This window comes from Opisthorchis viverrini, assembly GCF_000715545.1.
Source record: "Opisthorchis viverrini unplaced genomic scaffold opera_v5_30, whole genome shotgun sequence".
In the NCBI taxonomy this organism is placed as follows: Eukaryota; Metazoa; Platyhelminthes; class Trematoda; order Opisthorchiida; family Opisthorchiidae; genus Opisthorchis; species Opisthorchis viverrini.
The window spans coordinates 1,897,152-1,918,672 of record NW_008751686.1 but is presented as its reverse complement, the minus strand read 5'-3'; the positions used below and the strand labels follow the sequence as shown (position 1 = coordinate 1,918,672).

The window sequence follows — 21,521 nt, the reverse complement described above, 5'->3', positions numbered from 1 at the left end:
ACAAAAATTCGCAAGTGCTACTGAAGATAATTGTTGAGGAAAATTGTCACTCACTGTCATCTTTAGTGCATGCTGTTCATTGAATGTCCCCTAGAAATATTCGGAACCCGAATATACAGGCCTCAGTTGCAAAGCGCCTCTGAACTGAACACGAGTATATGCTTTGTAGGTTATTCTAGAGTTTAGCGGATACAAACCGAAGCGCTATTCGGGTGCGAGAATCTCTGAGGTCAATGGGCTTCGCCCCAAGTGCCGATGACCAGAAACGCTACGGTGGTGAGCCACTCCCACGGAGAGTCCACAGTATTGCTCCTTGACAGCAACAATGCGATGTGCGATCCTTCCAAGGAGAGTTCAAATACCCATTTTCCCATGAGAACCCTTCTTTGGGATGTTACTGTATTTTGCCTCTACTGCACGAGGTAACTTTGGGAAGATAGTTTCTCATCGGGCGAGTATCTCCTAAGGAAATCAATGCGACCAGCCCATGGAAAGCTTAAAGGCCGAGACTTCTTGGAGTCACCTAGACCCAAACAGAGATAACCGAAGTTCTGGATGCAACGCCACAGCCTTATCCTCCGCGCTATGTCTAGTCCATAAATGATAGTAACCACTAGTTCAACAAGGTAGTCTAACTAACACAGTCAAAGAACATCTATCCGACCTGAGCAGGATAATTCTACCATGATGGTGTATCTGACGAACTACTAGGCTATCCGAGACAGACGACAAAAGAAAGCAACATTTTGGGGCACGACAAATGCGTGGAACATTACCTTCCCAGTCTGATTCGATGCATTGAACGACAAAGTGAACACACATGTAGATGGCCATTGTAGACTGCAGACAGATGTAAAGCTGAAACAAATAAAATAAAAGTTTGAAAATGGCAGTGCATCCACGCAAGAAATCAACTGAATGCAGGAGGGACAAAAATAACAAAAGTATGGTAAAGCCACTGTAAGGAAAGATCGAGAGAGAGAGAGCAGGTGCCCCATCAAAACTTAATTGATAAGCGCTAACAGAAGGTGGGATTCGGTAAGCTAAATAGTTAAAAGTTGCTATCTCCAAAACTTACAACAGGAATGAAGCGTGCACGTCCCACCCTCTTAACAGCTAGGTCCCAGCACCACACGAGGATCAGCAAATCAAACACGGTCATCAATATAGAAAACTTGAATCTACCTTGTCCACAACGAGTCTTCGTATGAATACAGATTTTTTGCTACACTTTTCCAGAGCTATTTTACCAACAACTGATGGTACTGCGAATGTCCTCTCTTATATCAGCAGTCAGCGAAGAGAAGTACTGCAAAGGCCACTGCAAACAGAACGGTAGATCGGCCAATATACATTACCGGAACGGTTTTGTCTGGTCAGACTCTTCATCCGAGTGGTGTCCATTACTCGTACTTTGATTAGCTTGAGTCAAAGTAACAACTCTAACAGATTCATTTTCATCCGTGTCAATGTTCTTTAATTTGTCTCCCAGAAAAACGGGAATCTAGTAGCTATCGCAGATTGTTCGATAACTGTGATCCACATTTACTAGCGCCACACCTACTGGACGGAGAACTGATCAGGTATATCAACAGGGCAGCGGCATACATACATACATTACGTTAGCGGTATACAAATTGTATATTCTAACTCTCTTTGTGTCCAGTACCAATAAGAATGCTATGTGGAGGCAAAACAAAATGGACCTCCACACCAAGAACAGCTAATGCGTGACCGCCAGTCTCATTGTGAAGGATCTGATGTGGAACAAAGTTGATAACTGACTGCGCCCGGGATCATGGAAGGCTTAGATTTTTCACAGACTGTTGCTCAGACACACAGTGGGTGTCTAATGTCTACGGAAGTCATACGCAGTTACTCATATCACTTCGCAATTTACCAATGCACAAGTTCGACTAACTGTTGAGGCAGCAGCAATCCGGTTGTTGCAAACCACTGTCTGCTTTTTCAATTTCAAACACTCCATTGCTGATTGCACAAGCAGGGCTTATATTGTTCTATTCCTAGCGTTTGACAGCAATGTCGTACTCAGATGTCTTGTTCCGACAATTGGCTATAGTGCGAAAGCTGAACGTTTCAACTTCTGAATACAGACCATTGTGTGCCAGTTGGGTCAGCATAACATCATCCCGCTGGAAAATTTCAAGTCCCACTCAGACCCATAATCCCACCCACGCAATTCAGTGTCATATGCAGATGATGAATAATGGACAGGGAATGCAGAATCATTCTACTCTGGTCCCGAGAATACAGGTCTACATAACGTGCGACAGTAGAGTGCTCTGAAGATTGAAAAATTGCTAGCTCGCGTAAAACAACTAGAGGCATGTGTTACTGCTATTTTGCACGCTTTGTTTTGATAGGAGAGTAGCTAGCCCAAAGTTGATTCATCCTTGTCCGGAGGCGTGAGAGGCTCTTACAAATTTTCAGATAAGAAAACTGAGAAGCTGGAAAAGGTCCTATTAGGAGAGATCGTACTACAGAGGAGGATTATTGTCGACACATTTCAAGCAATGTGCTCCGAATGGTTTTATACTAGGACCAATTGAACCCAGTTTATATCACTGATGCACAAGTAAGGTCTGATTTGTGCTGACCTATCAGGCAACATGACCACAGTGTGTTTATTTCGACTGTTTGCGATCCCCATTAATATGTAGGAAATCTCGGTCATTACAAACGTACGACATCGAATACATCGAATACGAGTGAAGCCGTTTATCCTTGACAATTTGAAGTCGTAGTTATAGAGAGGATGGAGTCATGCAAGCTCTTATGCAGTAGAGTAACGACATAGTGCCTGCCATCCGGGCAAACACTGTAGTTGCAGCATGCTTGCAGAAAAAGAATGACTGGAAGGTGGACTTCCAATAGGTATATGACCTCAGCCATAAACAGCATGAAGGAATGGCAGGCCGTCATTTTGCCTTACTAGAAACCTGATGCAGCAACAAGTAAAGGACATCACATCAGCTGCACCAATATGCAACTCATCCCAGCTACTGGGGTCATTCTGTCATTTCCTGGACCTGTATTGTGTGGAAAACAATGGTTCAAGAAGGCCCTTTACCTCAAAAACCTGAAACTAGTACCTTTTTGGAGAAGCCTTTTTTAAGACGACTAAAGAGAGTGCGTTTAACGATTAAGTGTGTGCGAGTTTGTGCCGTGAATTTTAGAATTCTAAAGGATGTATGAAGCAAAAGTTATGGTCCAGCGCGACCTACCGTGAACAAAACGAAGTACTTTTGATTGGCTTCGCCCACGCAGTTATTGATCCAAGGGCAATGATGGTCCATTTTTCGTACGCAACGGAAGCAAATCCTGTCAAAAGAAACCAAATAGTAAACTGGATGTCATTCATGAGGACCTGAAATCGCCATCTCCCTCCGACTATGAACAGTAAGGACCCCGCTTCAAGAATAAACCCGTTTCAATGTGGCCACTGGGGCCATACGTGCATAGCTAGTCAGTAAGTTAGGTTCTTCGGCAAACTGGAAACCATCTGCAATAAAAAGGGGTCGGCTAAATTCGCCCATTGACAATCTGCTAGCCGAAGCAGAGTGAACCAATCAAAGCAATATCCACTTCGTTCAGGATTCTAGAGTCTGTGTTATTGGAGTTACCTAAAGATACCAACTATCGACGACCAACCGTTCTCAAACACTTCTGAGAGAGGCCTGAGGTTAACCTAGCTGCACGAACAGAGATCACGCGCAAAGAAGTGATTGGAACGAATGAAATGTACACAAAACACGCCAATGCAGTCGGGCATGACGCTTTCCAAGTGACGGAGAACTACACCCAACAGTTGTCGAATGTTTCAACCAGAATTAATTTTTGCGACATGATTAGACACAATAAAGTCCAGTATGATGTGACAGAATATATTCTTTAGCAAGACTGCAGACAGAAACTGCCGACGGGATGTTCATTCTGAAGTATAGCCTATCTAGTAGATAACTTCGAAGCGTGCACGGAGACCAGAATCTCCAGGACACTGGAGAAGGTTCCATGCCCTTTTAGTACTAAAAAAAGGTGGGACTGTATCTGGAACGCGGTTGGCCTTCCAGTTGAATAAGTATTTTTCATATGTGATAGTCCAGAGAACTTTGCAAATTCGGTAGAAAAAATCCTAGTGTTTAAACACTCTATTGACCAGCAGCACCAGAAGTTACGTTGGTTAGGACATGTGTTACGTATGCCGAACCATCGTTTGCCGAAGAGAGTGCTGTGTTCCACGCCCAACCCAGAGTGGCGTAAACAGAGAGGTGGCCAACCATTGACTTGGCAGAGGAGTATGAAGGAGATCACGAAACGCTTGGGTGCTGTCGGTGCTACTCGCCTTCCAGGATGGGTACCGCGTGATCCTCACTGCCTGGTTGGAGACACTACAAGATATGGCTGCCAACCGATGTCAGTAGCGTTCTTGTTGTCAGTTTCTATCCAGATTGCCTGAGTGAGTGTCTGGAGGTGTAGGCACCTCGGAATGATTGTGTTAAGCTAGCACTACGTCCCTTCCCCGTCCACCTTTATTATTTTCTTTACAATAAGGCTATCAAATAAATCATGGTTGTACGGCAGTGAAGCATCTTAGTGCTGTCGATCTGCATCCAAAAGCAATACAGAGCCAGTACTGTGACGGTACAGCTTCGAAAATGCCGAAACGGAACCCTCGTCAACAGTGGATTCGTGAGCAATGAAGTGATGCGAGTCTGTTTTGACCCTAGGCTTGACGTGGGATGGAGTCTGACACGACAAGAGGACGATTGTCCCCAAACTTTGAGAATTTAGTGAGAAACTTCCAGGGCAGAAGGACTATTACGATCAAATTCAGGAAACGTAACACTCCTACAACAACCGCCACCTTCATCTACCCACTTCATTCCTCCAGTTTTTTGGTATGTGAGTCAGTTAACATTAAAAATCCTGAGCTGTGTTCTGGGACTTGGAATTTCCAATAAACATTCGCAACTTCTGCCAAAAGTTGGGTCCATGACTTTGCTTTACACTTGCACTCCACGATTCATCTCAATCGGTTGAACAGCTTGTGATGCGTGAAGCAGTACCATCGTCACATCACACAACTCCTAACCCGACTCGGAGGGGGGATAGGCTATAGAAGCCACCAAGCCAGAGGGACGACAATCAGTTAATTTGCCAAGGCCTGACTAAAGCTTGTTCACTACGCTCCGGCACCTGCAGGACTCGTCTTGCGTTCGACCTGCAACAGACAGCACGGTTCACGTTAGTCTACTATAGTGAGTCATAGACAATGGGCATGCGATACCAGATGCGATGAATTCGTCTGGTGAGGGCGTCTGCAAGTGAAGACAATCTATTGTGAGATATCAAGTATTTGGACCGGTGGCATGACGACCCCAATGCGCCTCAGGCATCAGTGAACCGGCTCGTCAAGTGAGGAAATCCAAAACATTTCTGGTGAAAATGCTGGCGATCCGAAAGCGCATGCGTATGTATTACGTGAAACTGTCCCACGTTCGGACAACTGAGGGTGGTTTTCGTTGAAAAACGAACAACTGGCATTAAAACACTGCCAATGTGTCTAGTCAGACTGGTCGATTTACCGTCATTTGTGATGTGATCAGTGTGAAAATCATGCGTCGCCCGTTTGTGTGTGTTGCGCAGTGTGCATATCTGACACCCCGGGGCTGAACTGTTGTGTCATGTGTGGCTTGTCGCACTTCGTTGCCTATGTAAGATCAAGGCAGCCGCCGCGTGATCGCCAGCAATTTCACTGTCCCGGTGGGCGACGCATACCCAACCCCGACGATACATGGGATGCCCGAGAAGAATATTTTCGAATACGTCCATGTTAGGAAAAAATAACCCATTGGAATGCGCACCCCGTTGGACGCATCCCATGCCATTTGGTGCCATCAGTGACAACATTTTACACACTTTTAGATTAGATTACTAGTGAATTTTTGCAACTGTTAGTAGGTGAATTAATAATATTCATAGGACTAAGATATGCACGTGAACGGTACGCGAAGCATTCCACATTTCGGTGGACTGCCCAAATGCGCTATCGTTCAGTCCATATCAGTAAACGAAGTTGGTAGCACAATCGGTCACATGACAAATGGGCGGACCCGTTTCCGGCTGTTACCTGGGGCCACTTCGCGCTGCAACACCACGATTCCCATTGTAAAGTCAGGTGAATTGACGACCTGTAGCATAGACCAGGTACCCAGGTAAATGACACTTGTACGAGAATTCAAGGGTAAGTAGGAAGGGGTCAGTTGGATAACGCATTCAGTACGTTCGAAGGGGAAGAGACGGGGTGTTTTGGGTCCGAATTTTCCACAACCTGGACAGTGACACCTCGCAGGACAATTGCGCGACTCAGCAAATGTTTTACCATAAATTCTACGGCAATATAAGTACGACAAACTAACATTTGATCAGCATTGGTACTGATATAAAGACAGAACCGAAGCTGCCTACATAAACTGATGTTTGTGGAGTCATGTGTACGCAGTTAATAAAAAACGAAATTTAGGGACAAATGTTTCATTTCCCCGATCCTGTGGTGGTTGTCCCAAAAATGGAATGTGACAGAATCTACCAAACAAGTTTTCTTTCAGTTTTCTTTCTTTCTTTCGGTTCCACCGAAACGAAAACAAAATGCTGTTGAAACAATTTACCCTCGTATATGTTTCACTTTTTGAACAACAACGAGGCAGGGAACCGAACTGAGAGGAGTGGAATGGCAGAAAGACGATATCGTCACGGTGAATTTGTCAGGACGCGCCCAGACAGGAAAAAAAGCACATGCGCAGAGAGTGACGCATCCCCAAGGTCACCATCGGTACGACCCGTCCGGAAAGTAGGTGAGTTGGCGGCTCTCACGAAACACGGCTTATCAACATACGACCAGCGCAGTTGGCCTGGAACACCACCATTGGCTGTACCGAACGAACAAGTGAACGACCATATTTGGCCATTTGGTCATCCTATATATTTACGCAGACGCTCTGTGTGTTTTGCCCTGGCAATACAGCCGTGTCCCCAGCTCGCTGTCTTCCCCCTATCGCGTAGTCTGGCAGGCTCAGCGCAGGCGTAACCAGTAGACGACCACCCAGGATACAACAGAATTCGATATGTCAATAAGTTTTAACATTTGGAAGGCGTTCTACGGGATGGAATTATAACCATTTCCAGCAGAGTCTGGCGCCTTCATATTGGGCAAAACAAAGTTACGCACAAACCAGACATCATCTGATTGATAACCACTTTTCCAAATTCGATTCGGACGTCAAACTAGACTAGAGAGTCTTAATGCGTGAATTTATCGCTCGAATAAACTGCCCCGGGAATTGATATCGGGTGGTGCGGTGATGAAACTTTACTAAAACTACCGAATCGTGAGACTAAAATGCACGAGGATGGCAGAGGTGGAGTGGGGTTAACGAATCTTAGGACTACGCAGAAAACTTTTTTTAAACTAACTGCTGGGTTGGTGAACCACCGGAACAGACGATTTAACAGTAAGCTCTCACACGAAAAAAAAACGGATCGAACTGGTTCGCTAGCTTTCTTCCTCTTTCAGTTGGGACGCGACTGGAGATCACGTAGGACGGAACACACTCGACTGATAGGTGAAAATTATCGACCCCTCCAAAGTTGCAGTGTCTGGCCAGCCACATCATTCAGGGTAGACATCATAAACCCAGACCTGAGTGGTGACAAATTAAACCTTAACTGTCACTTTCGCAAAGGGTACACATCGGAGTCCACTAAACTAATTGACAGAAGTGCATGAGAGAAACCAGACCTGCGAAAGTAGCGCTGTTTATTCCATCGATGTGGGGGAGGGAACTTCGAGAAGCAATTGACTAAAGTGAGAAGTGGGAACGGATTGAAAATGACAAAACCACAGCCTTGTTAAGATTACGCCTGAGGCTGGTACCGGAAGACGATGGGTCTGTGAGTACCTGGATCTTCTAAAAGTATTCTAATGGTCATTTGCTCATGATGAAGCAACTGCATTCGTTGTGAGAATTCTTCAGCTGCAAGCATAAGACCGTCTGGTTGTTTGAAGAGCAAAAGCAACTTCAATCTTGTACTCTCATATAACCGGCCGACCCGTCAAAGGTAAGCAAGTGGCCACAGGTAGCAAAGGAAAGAACCTGTGCGTCGTTGGCGCTCGACGACAGTTTAGGTGTGTGGAGTACGCTGAGGCTACAAACCAAAGCTTACGTGAGGCAGAAATACCTAACGAATTTGTTGTGGGTGAAGTCAATAGGCTGAATCTCCTGTGCGTAGCATATTGTTGGGTTAAGATTGGGAGATTTCCAACTAACATCGAGCGAGACAAATGAATCTAGCAGGAATATGTGACTAAGGTACGTCGCTATGCAGAGCGAACTCTGATAAGTACGCCTTCTGGTATTGCGGATACGCTTTCGGAACTTTAGTGCCCGTAACCAAACGTGCAACATGTCTGAATGTATGTAACTACAATTACACATAATCGAAGAGTGCCGTTAAGTTGGTTTGAGGCACCAGTGTGCCTGAAACAGTACACGTTGTTCTGCATGACAAGCTTGCAGAAGTCATTCAGTGGGTGGGTGAGTTTCACAGGGTATTTGATCATATCTTTTCTAATTGGCTCGCTAACGTGTCACTAAAGTTCAAGTGCGCATGGGTGTTGAGTAACCTACCTGCGTTATTCAGCAACTCGTGAACTATCTACTGAAAACGTGGAAGCAATAGCTGAATCGTTTAAAATCTAGTCACTTTTTGTTTTAGGAACAGCCTCAAACAGCTGGAGTCCGTGAAGGGGCAGTGGATTTGACTGTTCCAAAACCGGTTATTGCTAACGAATGGCTTCCACATAGACCAGCGAACCCAAATGTCACTCATGAAATCGAAATTCCCAAAAGGGGTGATTGACAAACTTAGCCAAGTGGCTGAAATCATTGTCAGGTGCTCAATAATCGATCAGGTTTGTCGGTTGTTTAATTGCCGATTACTTATGGCAATTGAGGGGCAAGGTTAGGTGCTTTGCCATCTATTCGGATCCTGGCTAGTAGACCGGTTTGGTCACGGACTCGTACTAGTTACGCGGAACACCCTATGCAGAAAAAGGCTTTTAAAGACTAGGAATCGATAAAGTGGTCGTTGTCTTTTTTCACAAAGGAAACTATGCGCAAGGTTGCTGAAAATTCTTCGACAGCCCATGACCGGTTTCGCCCTTCTTGAGGCTCATCAGGTAGGCACAGTCCCCAAGTTTTCGTCAACCTTGTTCGCTGAGCTGGGCAATTTGAGTGCAAACGTTTCATCACCAGTACGTTATTGGGGAGCGTGGTAGTGGTGCGTAGCGGTGGGGTAGTGGTTGCCCAACTCAGCGAACAGGGGAACGACCATCTACCCTACCTGAGCTACCAACATTTTCCTCCTTAGAAAATCGACAAAGTGTTATCAACGTCCATCGACCAAGGTTCGCCTCAAGTAGGAAATTTGATCAATGGTAGTGCCGTCCCCATGAGCTGTCTTAAGGTTAAGTTGGTTTGAGGCACCAGTGTGCCTGAAACAGTACACGTTGTTCTGCATGACAAGCTTGCAGAAGTCATTCAGTGGGTGGGTGAGTTTCACAGGGTATTTGATCATATCTTTTCTAATTGGCTCGCTAACGTGTCACTAAAGTTCAAGTGCGCATGGATGTTGAGTAACCTACCTGCGTTATTCAGCAACTCGTGAACTATCTACTGAAAACGTGGAAGCAATAGCTGAATCGTTTAAAATCTAGTCACTTTTTGTTTTAGGAACAGCCTCAAACAGCTGGAGTCCGTGAAGGGGCAGTGGATTTGACTGTTCCAAAACCGGTTATTGCTAACGAATGGCTTCCACATAGACCAGCGAACCCAAATGTCACTCATGAAATCGAAATTCCCAAAAGGGGTGATTGACAAACTTAGCCAAGTGGCTGAAATCATTGTCAGGTGCTCAATAATCGATCAGGTTTGTCGGTTGTTTAATTGCCGATTACTTATGGCAATTGAGGGGCAAGGTTAGGTGCTTTGCCATCTATTCGGATCCTGGCTAGTAGACCGGTTTGGTCACGGACTCGTACTAGTTACGCGGAACACCCTATGCAGAAAAAGGCTTTTAAAGACTAGGAATCGATAAAGTGGTCGTTGTCTTTTTTCACAAAGGAAACTATGCGCAAGGTTGCTGAAAATTCTTCGACAGCCCATGACCGGTTTCGCCCTTCTTGAGGCTCATCAGGTAGGCACAGTCCCCAAGTTTTCGTCAACCTTGTTCGCTGAGCTGGGCAATTTGAGTGCAAACGTTTCATCACCAGTACGTTATTGGGGAGCGTGGTAGTGGTGCGTAGCGGTGGGGTAGTGGTTGCCCAACTCAGCGAACAGGGGAACGACCATCTACCCTACCTGAGCTACCAACATTTTCCTCCTTAGAAAATCGACAAAGTGTTATCAACGTCCATCGACCAAGGTTCGCCTCAAGTAGGAAATTTGATCAATGGTAGTGCCGTCCCCATGAGCTGTCTTAAGATTGAAAGAGGTTCGACTGAAACACCTGGCAAACTATCCGATGTAAATCCTCAATCGAATTCAACTCATACGGTACAGCGGAGGTCGATGAAATGGAAGAGCACGTTAGCGCCCAATATCTTCAACTTAAACCACAACAGTTGTAGAACAGTGAGTACATCAGGATTCCCAACACAAAAGCCATTTTCATTTCTGTGAAAGCAGAATTTTTCCGAAATTTTGAAGCTTCGTTTAGAAATACCAAACTGGATGTTAGATATCCTCTGATCTTAGGATATTCTCATCATCATCATCGACAACATCACGTCAGTGTTCAACACCGATGCTTCACTGCCGTACAACTATGATTTATTTGAAAGCCTTATTGTAAAGAGTATAAAGGTGGACGGGGAAGGGACGTAGTGCTAGCTTAACACAATCATTCCGGGGTGCCTATACCTCCAGACATTCACTCAGGCAATCTGGATGGAAACTGACAACAAGAACGCCATACGATATGGAAAACAAGTTCCAGCATAATTATGCGGTCTTCCGTTGCGATGAGGTATTCACCACATCCACCAACAATTGCAAACACCATTTTTACTTGCTGAGTTGTCCAGTTGTATCGTCACTTGACAGCAGTTGGTAAATCTGTTGCAATGTGCAATTTAAGCGTACCGTACAAACTTGAAACGCTGAATAAAGCGCACAAATTCATGCTCATCTTCAATTGGATTAATAACCAGCACGAATATCACATGACCGACGCATCAAAACTTCCTGTGGGAAACTGAACGAGGAATTCCTGCATCAACTGATCGCAACGTTGATTCAATTGTGACCCACGTTTCGGACCAAATCCCACCAAGTGCTAACTCTACAACGAGGCATATATTCCTCCATTTGCTACTGGTCATAGATGCTGCCACTTGCGTGTCTTTGATGAACCAATCCGTTATATGAGAGCACGAGGTTGAAACTGCATCTGTACATTCATGTTCTGCTTTTAGCTGAAGATTTCTCACGAGTGCAGTTGCTTAATCGTAAGCAAACGATCATCGAAATACCTTTGCAAGATCGGGGTCCTCACAGAACCATCGTAATGTGCTACCATTCTCAGGCATAATATTAACAAGGTTACATTACCTTGGGTCAGCGACGGGGCTATATATCATCACCAGCGATCAGATGAACCTCTACATCGATGGACTTTAACCGGCCATTTCAAGTTTCTCAGAGAGACATGTTGTAAACGACACTCAATCTTAGCGAAATACACTCATTTGCAAACTAGTTTGGTTTTTCGAGAGACTCACCTGAAACCCAGCTGAATCTCCCGTTTGTGATGTTTCCAGGCAACTGAATGTGCTGCACCAGGACACCTAATGTTTCAGTCACTAAGATATTTGAGATATCGCAATACACGTATATTTGTAATGCAATTTGGTTTCAAGTAGAACATAAGGTCGACGGAAACTCGGGGACTGAGCCTGCCTGATGAGCCCCAAGAAGAGCGAAACCAGTCGTGGGCTGTCGACGAATTTTCAGCAACCTTATGAGTAGTGCATTACAAAGACACTCAATCCTCTTCACAGGACAGTGCTTCAGTGCGCGGCTTCGAGATGACCAGTGGTGTGGCCAATCTTTCTTATCAATGCCGACAGGTAGACTGTAATGCATTCACGACCGGACAAAACGCTACACTTGCCATGACAATGATGCCGTGTACCAGTCGGTTGCGTGGACCAGTGTATAGCAAACCAGTTAGCCAACGCGCACAGCATTTGTATTCTTGAGTGTGTGTTCTTGGTACATGTTACCAAAGCTACCCTGTGACTAAATCAGAAAAGCTAAAAGATGGGGTTTTTGTTAGCCTCCAGAGCTTTTGAGGGAAGAGGTGTGGATGGAAGTATTCTACTGGATGGGATATGGATTGCTTTTCTAGAGATCATAAGAATGCACAGCGGTTCTGGAAATTATTCCGGGGCCACCTATGACAATTATGATCAGTTTCAGTGGACTGATAAACAGGATAATGATACAGAGATTTTGTCATAATGGATGTTTGAGGGCCCAGTTGTAACAAACTTTGTGACCGAAAACTTGTGTATAGAGGGAAGATAGGTTACAGCGCGATTTGGCGCAGCGGACAAGCCCTATGGTGATCTCAACCTTGGGAATTCCGCTAACGACGGTGAAAGAAACGCACGTATGTTCATCTTATGGTGTGGCATCAAGACACGCCCCTAATGCATCACTGCAAGGTTCGGTACGTTCAGCGGCCCGTTCGGAAGGATAGTGAATCAAATGCAGGAAAAAACGAATGGCGAATAAGGCAGAAAAAACGACCTACCTACAATGATGTGCCCGTGGTGGCTTAATGCAAAGACATTTTGGGCAACGTATGATGGGCGGCCGAGGATCCCCGTAAACTTCGCACAGGAAGATTCCAGCTTCTCTCGTGGCATTGCCAATCGGAACAGTACCCTGAAAAAAGGCACAGAAAACATGAACGGACAACTGACAGAAACCCTATTTATTGAAATAATTTCGTCAATTCTGGAGAAACGTGCTAGAACTGTCGCCATAGATGAATTTGAAAACTAAAACACAAGTCAGGCGGGAATTTTTTTAACTCTATGAGTGTAGCTTTTTATCACACTCTTGCATATCTTGTGCCACGCAGTACACAGCGGATGAGACAACGAAACGCACACAAAATCTATACGTGCGAATTTACGCCATCAACCGCCCAAAACAGATGCATAGTGGATTTTCTCAACGCAAAGTAAGTGGCAGTCTACCAGAAAGTGCAAAACAACAAACAGATCCATCTTTATTGAATAAATCATGACATTTACTGGTGATGGTGGAATACAAAATAGTGCACCACATTCTTTCCTTCCATCCAGATAGTACGAGTTGCGAATCTAAAGCAATTGAACAATGGTAACATGCTTCAGACAGCTGAGCTGAAATACTGGGAGAAGTACTGTCCTTTCAATGAAACAGCTTCAACAAAAACAGATTTCTCCACAACGAAGGAGGTTTTCATGAGGGAGGTGTGACTGCGACTGACCTTGTCAAACGCTTCATGAACCACAGCGTTGGTATTTTGATTATATCTGTGTTTGAAGCGGCCTTTTTGGGTACATAATAGAAAGTGGAGCTTTTTGAGTGAAAAGGGGAGCAACCAAACAGCAGCCAGCCCCCGTACTACGGGGATAAAGCTGAGTTATTCTGTGTAATGGGAGCCTGAACGCAGCAAAGCGTTTCCTCCAGGTTACCAACATGCCCATATTTGTGGGCATTTTTTTATTTTTCAAGAAGGAAGGATGGGTAATAAAAGATCGACCATAAAGACTACACTAGGATCATCCAAAGGCTGGTCGTGACCACCGGCTATACGATTGAAGTACTTCTATAACTGGAGCTCAGTTTTTCTCAAAAGGGTTCTGCCGTGAGCAGTCGCATTGGTAGTCAGACAGTTATGCTTCACTCCATCCGCTCTTGGACTATGCAAGCCTCCTATAGCCAAATGGGCCACACTACTGAGTCATCGGAGAGTAACATCTGCTCATGCAGCTTAGGAACAGCGATTTCTTTACTCCATTCAACAACCCAAACCGTTATTCTCACGCATGCCAATGAACTCCGTCTGTATGTGGTTCTATAAACCTAGCGTTGTGTCCTAGATCTCAGGCGAGGAAAATAAGACCTAAACACGCGCTACGAACACCAAGGACTCTGTTTCGCGTAGCAGCGCCTGATGTCCATATGCTTTTTCAGATAGATCAAAGAACCTCCTCTGCACATAAACTTTCCTCCTTAAAAATCAACGAATGCTTTCTCCGAAACACGTATACAAGACCCTAACCAAAGTAGAGCGTCCAAACGTGGTCATAGGCAGTTCAGAATCTAAAATAGAATGGCCCCATCGTTGGACAGTTTACGTCCCGAAAAACAACACTGAGGCTCAATGCAAGTTGGATCTCACAGTGGTCGACCAGGGTGAAGAAGGTGGCCCCACCGGGATGACGATACGATCCAGCGAGAATATCTTTCAAACAACGCCTAACCCGCAGTTTCAGGACTAACCAGGAGAAGTGGTTGTTCGATTAAAGCCCCTGAAATGGCGGCCGCGGCGATCGGAAATATCCGAGCTCTCTTCCAACTTATCCGTAACACAGACCAAGATAGCTGCCGGTCAGTGAACTCACTACAAAGGACTGCTTAAATGTCCACTTCATGTCACATCGCCTGCTTCGGTGGGCGGCATATTTGATGAACAATTTAGCTAATGAGGTACCAACGCACCAACAGCTTCACACTGGGATGTGAACTACTGAGTCGAAACAGAAAAATAGGCCAAAAACGAAATGGAACTTTTGAAGTTGACTCGGCTGTGGTCCGTATGATAGGTGATTGATTACCTCGAATGAGACATCAAAGAGAGGATACCAGATAACCTGAAGGAGGAGGAGCATGGAAGACATCATAAGTGGGGATCGAAGACCCATCACATCACTGGCGATGTTTTGTCTATTTTCTTGTTTCTAATCACCAACCGGTCGTTTTCTCTAAAGAAGTTTCCATGTAATCCGTCTGCCTCACACTCCGCTCCTATAAACTGCGGTTACCTGAACCACCATATATAAGCACACGGTTCACGACTATCAAACTGGTGGAATGAAATGAGCTTGGTATGGGCGCTTGTGCTGACGACGAACAGATGACTTTCAGCACACAGCTGAAGCAATCGCTCCCCAGTATCCGTACGATGTGCATCAACTCTGAATCTATCACTCAGATGTGCTTCTTCCGTACTTGGTCATCCAACTTGGGTATTCAAATCAGCCGCGAGGATGAGAATATCCGTTCTTCTTGCTGACTGGAGCAGTAATGATAGATATCAAAACAACCATCCTTTCTCAGCTTCAGAACCGCTGTCTGACAGGCCCAAATGGCCCTGAAGTAAGACGGTCACATTGCCGAACATTGAAATAGACAAACATTCTAAGTACGATCACAGCCTACTAAAGTATTGGTACTCGAATGATGAGATATCAACCATTAACAGAAGAGTTCCGTGAAGCTAACGACCAAATAACAGGGGGAGTGGTTGCAGCCCAGTTCTATGCAACTCACCGTCTGTTGTTACTGGGTTATCACGATGGGATAAGTCTTGGCAATACATGGATTCTCACACAGATCTGCGTAAAATGATATCCGGTATAACATCCTCCCCCGAATTGTGTCCCCCTCTAAGGTAAACAAATATCAGGGCGGAAAGAAAAATGTTCCCATATGTGAAGATTTTTCTTCGATGGGAAATCACTGCACATTTATCAGTACGTAAGTGAGAATACCAGACTTTAGGATCTATGACAGAAAGAAAAAAACCACTCAGTAGGTGGCCTGTAGTCTTGACGCGTGGCAAATGAATGATCATGGTATCAGGTTGCAAACACACGGCGGATCTTCAGTACGGATCACTTGACGAATGACAGATAAAATATGCAACGGGCCAAAAAGTTATCATGAATCGTGGTAGATAAGCCTGGATCAATGAGGATTCTGTGATGGATACTGAATCAGCAAGTTGTTGTTGCATAGCGGCCTATGGCATGCACTGTTGTTGAGATGGACAGTTTATGGGCTGCCAGGCACTAAAGTGCGCCAAACACCAATTCGTAAAGTTGTGCTACTTCTCTCAAGATCAGTAGTTTGAAATAAAAGAGCAAAACGATGGCCCTAGGATTTTCAGAGGTCGCAAGACTACGGAACCACCGAGTGCATAGACGTAGCCTTCTTAACGGCCTGGTCATATTCCCTCATCCCCATGGACCAGGAAATACCCTAGACTGATTAATACTCCGGTTGTAGAAAAACTGAGCACGTTCGAAAGCCCGGTCTTCGAAAACAAAGGCTATGCTGACCAATCCACAGCAGGACCTGCGAAGTCAGAAGGCTATGAATAGACGAAGTATTCCAAATAAAGGGGGTACGGATAACTTGTCTGGACGGTTGGTACTGAGCATCCTACCCTAAAACGATCCACGAACTTAATTTACTTGATTCTGCTATTGATTTCGGGGAACTTGACAACGTGTCGGAGTACGAGAATGATGAATTGATCCCGAAAACATGTGTTCTAGACAAAAAGATATGTAAGAAAGACGGGTTGATTAAGCTTTTTTCAGCTCGGTCCCAATGTTTTTGGCATGGTCGGATATAAAGTTGTCATGGTCATCTTACTCCACAGTTCCAGGTAACACTACTGGGGCCCTTTTCAGATTGTCCGTATGCATAATAAGATAATCGCCAAACCTGAATGTCGATTCAATTTATCTTTTAGCGACAGTTGACGAAAGGTCAGCAAAACCGAATGGGGCAGGAAAGTACGGCTGTGGGAACCAGGAACCAACAAAGTGTATGTCTCAAATCACACACAGACCATACACAAAAGATACAAAAGAGCAATCATCCACAGTGACCGTTTTTGGTCAACTTCATCGTCTTTGTTGTTACACCGAAAAAGACTTTCCTACTTTCTGGTATCAAAACTGTACCACAGTGTATGCTATGCTGTTTCTGCCTGGAAGCTAACGAATGAATATTAGTAACATTTCAAGATACATCCAAATGATACTCCCTGCAACGACCGTTTGCGACCGATTCCCCAAACGGACTCAGACGGCGTTTGAGTCGATTGAGTGCAGTGATTAGAGCATAAACATTAAATGATTTTCATAAAGGAAACTACTCACAAGGTTGCTGAAAACTCTTCGACAGCCCACGACCGGTTTCGCCCTTCTTGGGGCTCATCAGGTAGGCGCGGTCTCCGAGTTTCCGTCAACCTTATGTTCTACTTGAACCTAGATTGGACTGTTTTCGAGAAATAAACTCATTTTCAAATGAGTCAAGTCTCTCGTGAAAACCGAACTGATTTGCAGATGAGTGTATTCCTCAATAAAAGACTTTCGTTCACGATCGTCTCAAAGTAGACAGAGGGGATACTCTCGAATCAAAAACAGTAACACAAGTTTTTACACTTTGACTGGCGAAGCGACTACAGTACGGAACATATCCTCTGGACATTGGTTTGCGAATATGGACGTCAATAATAGAAACATTTTTAACCGCAGTGTCAAACCTTTTGGCGATTTCTCGGGATAATAGTTCTGGCGCTGGAATCGGTTAAACAAAACAATGGCTGTTATGTTTCGGAAACAGAGTCTTGTAGATTCGTTGCTTCAAAGCGGGTTACATGGATCCGTAAATTAGAAAACACGGAAACGGATGACTGGTTGTTATGAAACCCAAGTCGCATCTAAATGAGTGCTTCGAGGTGGTCTAGTGGGTCATCGACTCGTCATATGACCAAGGCAGATCCAGAACTCGTACGAGCTGTTTTGATAGCATGGCACCAGATTTCTTGATCCTATTGCGACTGCTTCAGGATCAATACTGGCACCCTATTAAGTACTCGGCAGATCATGTGAAACAACTTGTTTGGAGTGATCTCGTGATCACTGTCAACTACGTGCAACGCGAATGAGCTTTTGGCTGAAACACGTTCCAGCAGGAGAGATACTCACATATCCTCTTAGCAAGTTGCCGTGTCGTGTGCCTAACATTTCTGCTGCCCAACAGCAGAAGGAATACACAATTCTGTTCTGGGTAAGGACTGGTGCGTTTTCCTTGGGGTTAAAGTTGAGCAACAGGTTGGTTGTAAACCAAGATCACAAAGCTGCGGCCAGGAACAAGCGGCGATTGAGTGTTTGCCAACACATCAAGTAGATCAGATCAACAGACTCAGGTAGACTGGCATCTTTGCAACGATTGTGACAGACAGTTGGATAGGGCCTTCAGACATATTCTTGATCATTAAACTCTCTGGATAACCGTTAGCCTTGAACGGGTTAGAAATATGCTCCCGTTCAGGTTCCACTATATCCACAGATTCGCCTCGCTTAGTTCGTTAAAATGTAAATCATGGTTGGTTTCTGCCTATGCAACAAAACAATGGAAGTTTGTGTACTGTTCCGTCGATGTGGGCCCTCTGCGGATAAATCTCTGAACTGAAACGGTGGATGGCCTAACCAACCTAACGTCCACGAATTGGAACGCGTTCTCACTTTCGTTCCCAAAAGAAAACTCAGTAGGGATGGATGCGTTTCGTTAAATTTGTTTAGGAGAGCGTCTAGTTCGGAGCTGCTTTATACAAGCATGAAAGTACCAGTACGTACCACCTACTCCCATTTTAACTTGATGATGGAATCCCGAAAACATTACTGTTCGTCACTGTGTGTGTGTGGGATCATTCGAGGAGTTCATAATGTTTAGAAGGGTGAGAACTCGATTTGGTTTTGAAGTAAATTTCACTTGAACACTTAATTTCGTGAGCAGTTGGAAGATACCGAAGTTTTTCTGTTGGTATTTCATCCCGCAAATGCAGCAAACCTACGTTGGGAAGCCGAGAAAGATAACAACACTAATGATGGCGCTTAAACTCCTATTAGATAGCCCCAGAGGTTCGATTATTATCCTCCGTTAATACAAAACGGGTGAATCGTGTCCGTCCGAAAATTCTAGACAGCGTTGACGCTAGCCACTATCGTCAGGTAACCGCACTGCGGGTACACATGTACTCAACACGCAAGTGAACTACTCCCTTTTGGTGGACAACAATGTATTACTCAGCTCAACTCGAATAGGACGGTCTTAAATCTCCTAGGTGCAGTTGAACTGAACGCCCGCTATATTCTTACGTCACTTCATAAACAAACAAACTGACACAGGTATTCGTTACGAACAGTCTCTACACGCAGAAAAGCTGGGCAAGTGAGGCTAAGGTGGCGAATAATCAATGGACTTCAGCTTCCAACACTAGGAGGAAGTGTTTCCTTCAGATGGCCAAGCGTTTGTAAAAATCGGTTGGTGGACCCGCAAAACCATAAATCATAAAACTAAACTTTTGATCGTCTCTGAAAGTCACTAGAGAAACGAACATAAATAGTACATTGTCAAGCCTCGAGTCCAGCATGTGCTGGTGAGGATGTTTATCGCAATAACAGCTGTCAGAATTACGGAAGAGTTAGAAATGGTTCAATTATTTACAACGGTCACACTCTCTACCATTCTCATCCAACGCCTAGGGGATTTGGACTACAAGAAATTTGCACAAAATGAAGTAAAAACATGAGTGTTTTTAGCCGGGAAACGATCTGTTCCCCGTCGACTCAGCTAGCATACGTCAGATAAAATCATTCATAAAATGCTACCTGACAATACTGTGACCTTCGAACTATCAAATGTACGTCAAAAAATACGCAGCTACCTATGATTGGAACACTCAAAAGCACGGCTAAGAAAATGACGCGTGGTATAAAGGGTAGAAAAAGCTAACTCTCTTTCTGACTGACCACTGTTCCACATTGATTCAATCGCCCAGTTGGCGCATGTCAGTCCATCTACGGTCCATTAGGAGGAAGACTAACCAGCAAGTTTCTCCATACCGTTCAGCTGCACCATTGAGATCACGGTGCGAAATCCAGTACTATCGACCCGAAAAAAAATCCTAAAAGCTGTATTTGAGACAGAACGCACTTTTGACGGTCACATGTTGTAATGCAGATTTCACTAGTCGGCTGTGTACAAGGTGGTTATACACTACCCTTGCTTGGGATTCTTTGTCTGATTGCTTGCACTGACAGCGCCTCATAAAAAAGGCGGAAACCAACTTTTAGTGTGCGCCTGCAGCCAATATCAATTACACGGTTTTGATTACAATTCCGGGCGGTAGCTAAGCGCCTCATCTCCCAGCTAGGTTTTACAAATTGTTAACGACTGATGACAAGGACACACTGATCAACATCTGCGTTCGCTCCTCCAATAACTACCACAAATGCCGCCATTCGGCTAACGTGCGAATGCGGCCTTTTACTCGACATTTACTGGTCTAACAAAACCCATAGTCTTCCCGTTCAATCCGATTATTCAGCTATAAACCGTGTACCAAAGTACACATGTTACAGCGTCACCTACCGTGGATAAGGGTGACAGCAGAATGACAGCGATCGCTTAGAGACGGTGTCCAAATGAGTTCACTAACTTTATTTTATTCCATTTGCCCGATGAAGGGTGCAGCGGAACAGTTATGCATCGAACGCAACAAGTTTGACGCAAGACCGCCATCCACTGCATGACAGGGCCACATTTGTCAGGATTACTTACCATTGGTGTGTATCGATCCGAGTGCAAACTGGGTCTTGACGGGAGGCTCACCCAAAACCTAACTGAATCTCCCGTTTAGGATGCTTTTAAGTAACTGAATGTGCTGCACTAGGCCGTCTCATGTTTCAGCTGGCACGATATTCGAGATATCGTGATACATTGTACCGGCCCAATACACTACTCATAGGGTTGCTGAAAACTCTTCGACAGCCCAGGACAGGTTCCGAGCTTCATGGGGTTCATCAGGTAGGCGCAGTCCTCGAGTTTCCATTAACATTATGTTCTGCTGGGACCCACATTGCACGAAATAAGCGGAATACGCTCATTTGCATACTAGTTTAGTGAATGCGTCGATCATCTTATAGTCCGAAAAAAAACAGCGTTTTCTGGACATATCAAACAACCAAACCCACTTTTGTTTCCTTCCATCAAAACGAGGTTCTGTTCCCTAGTGTCACTGTACACGCAACATCTATTGTCCCTTTTTATTGGTTACCATAGCTAAGTCATTAGGGAAGCAATATCCACATATGGAAAGACAAAACAATGTCGACACCTAAAAGTACACTAAAACACAAACAATCACCAGTCATTTCACCACCCTCCACTTCATATTGTCTTATTTGGTGGGTTCATTAGTAATGATGATAGCAACAATAATAACATTAATAATAAAGTAATGACAACGGAAAATAATAATGGTTCGATTGTGGAATCTCTCCGGTGCATGGGTGCCGT

General features: G+C 44.7%; 1 protein-coding gene across 1 annotated transcript in view; it reads right to left on the bottom strand.

Moving 5' to 3' along the window:
* The window catches only part of T265_02470 (hypothetical protein), a gene marked incomplete at both ends in the record, with an annotated part of 37,785 nt that overhangs the window by 7,168 nt on the left and 9,096 nt on the right, over positions 1 to 21,521 (bottom strand). The window contains 3 exons of the mRNA XM_009166719.1: positions 777 to 858; positions 3,246 to 3,342; positions 12,898 to 13,031. Of these exons, the coding sequence (XP_009164983.1) occupies positions 777 to 858; positions 3,246 to 3,342; positions 12,898 to 13,031 (313 nt within the window). The remainder of the gene's footprint in view (positions 1 to 776; positions 859 to 3,245; positions 3,343 to 12,897; positions 13,032 to 21,521) is intronic.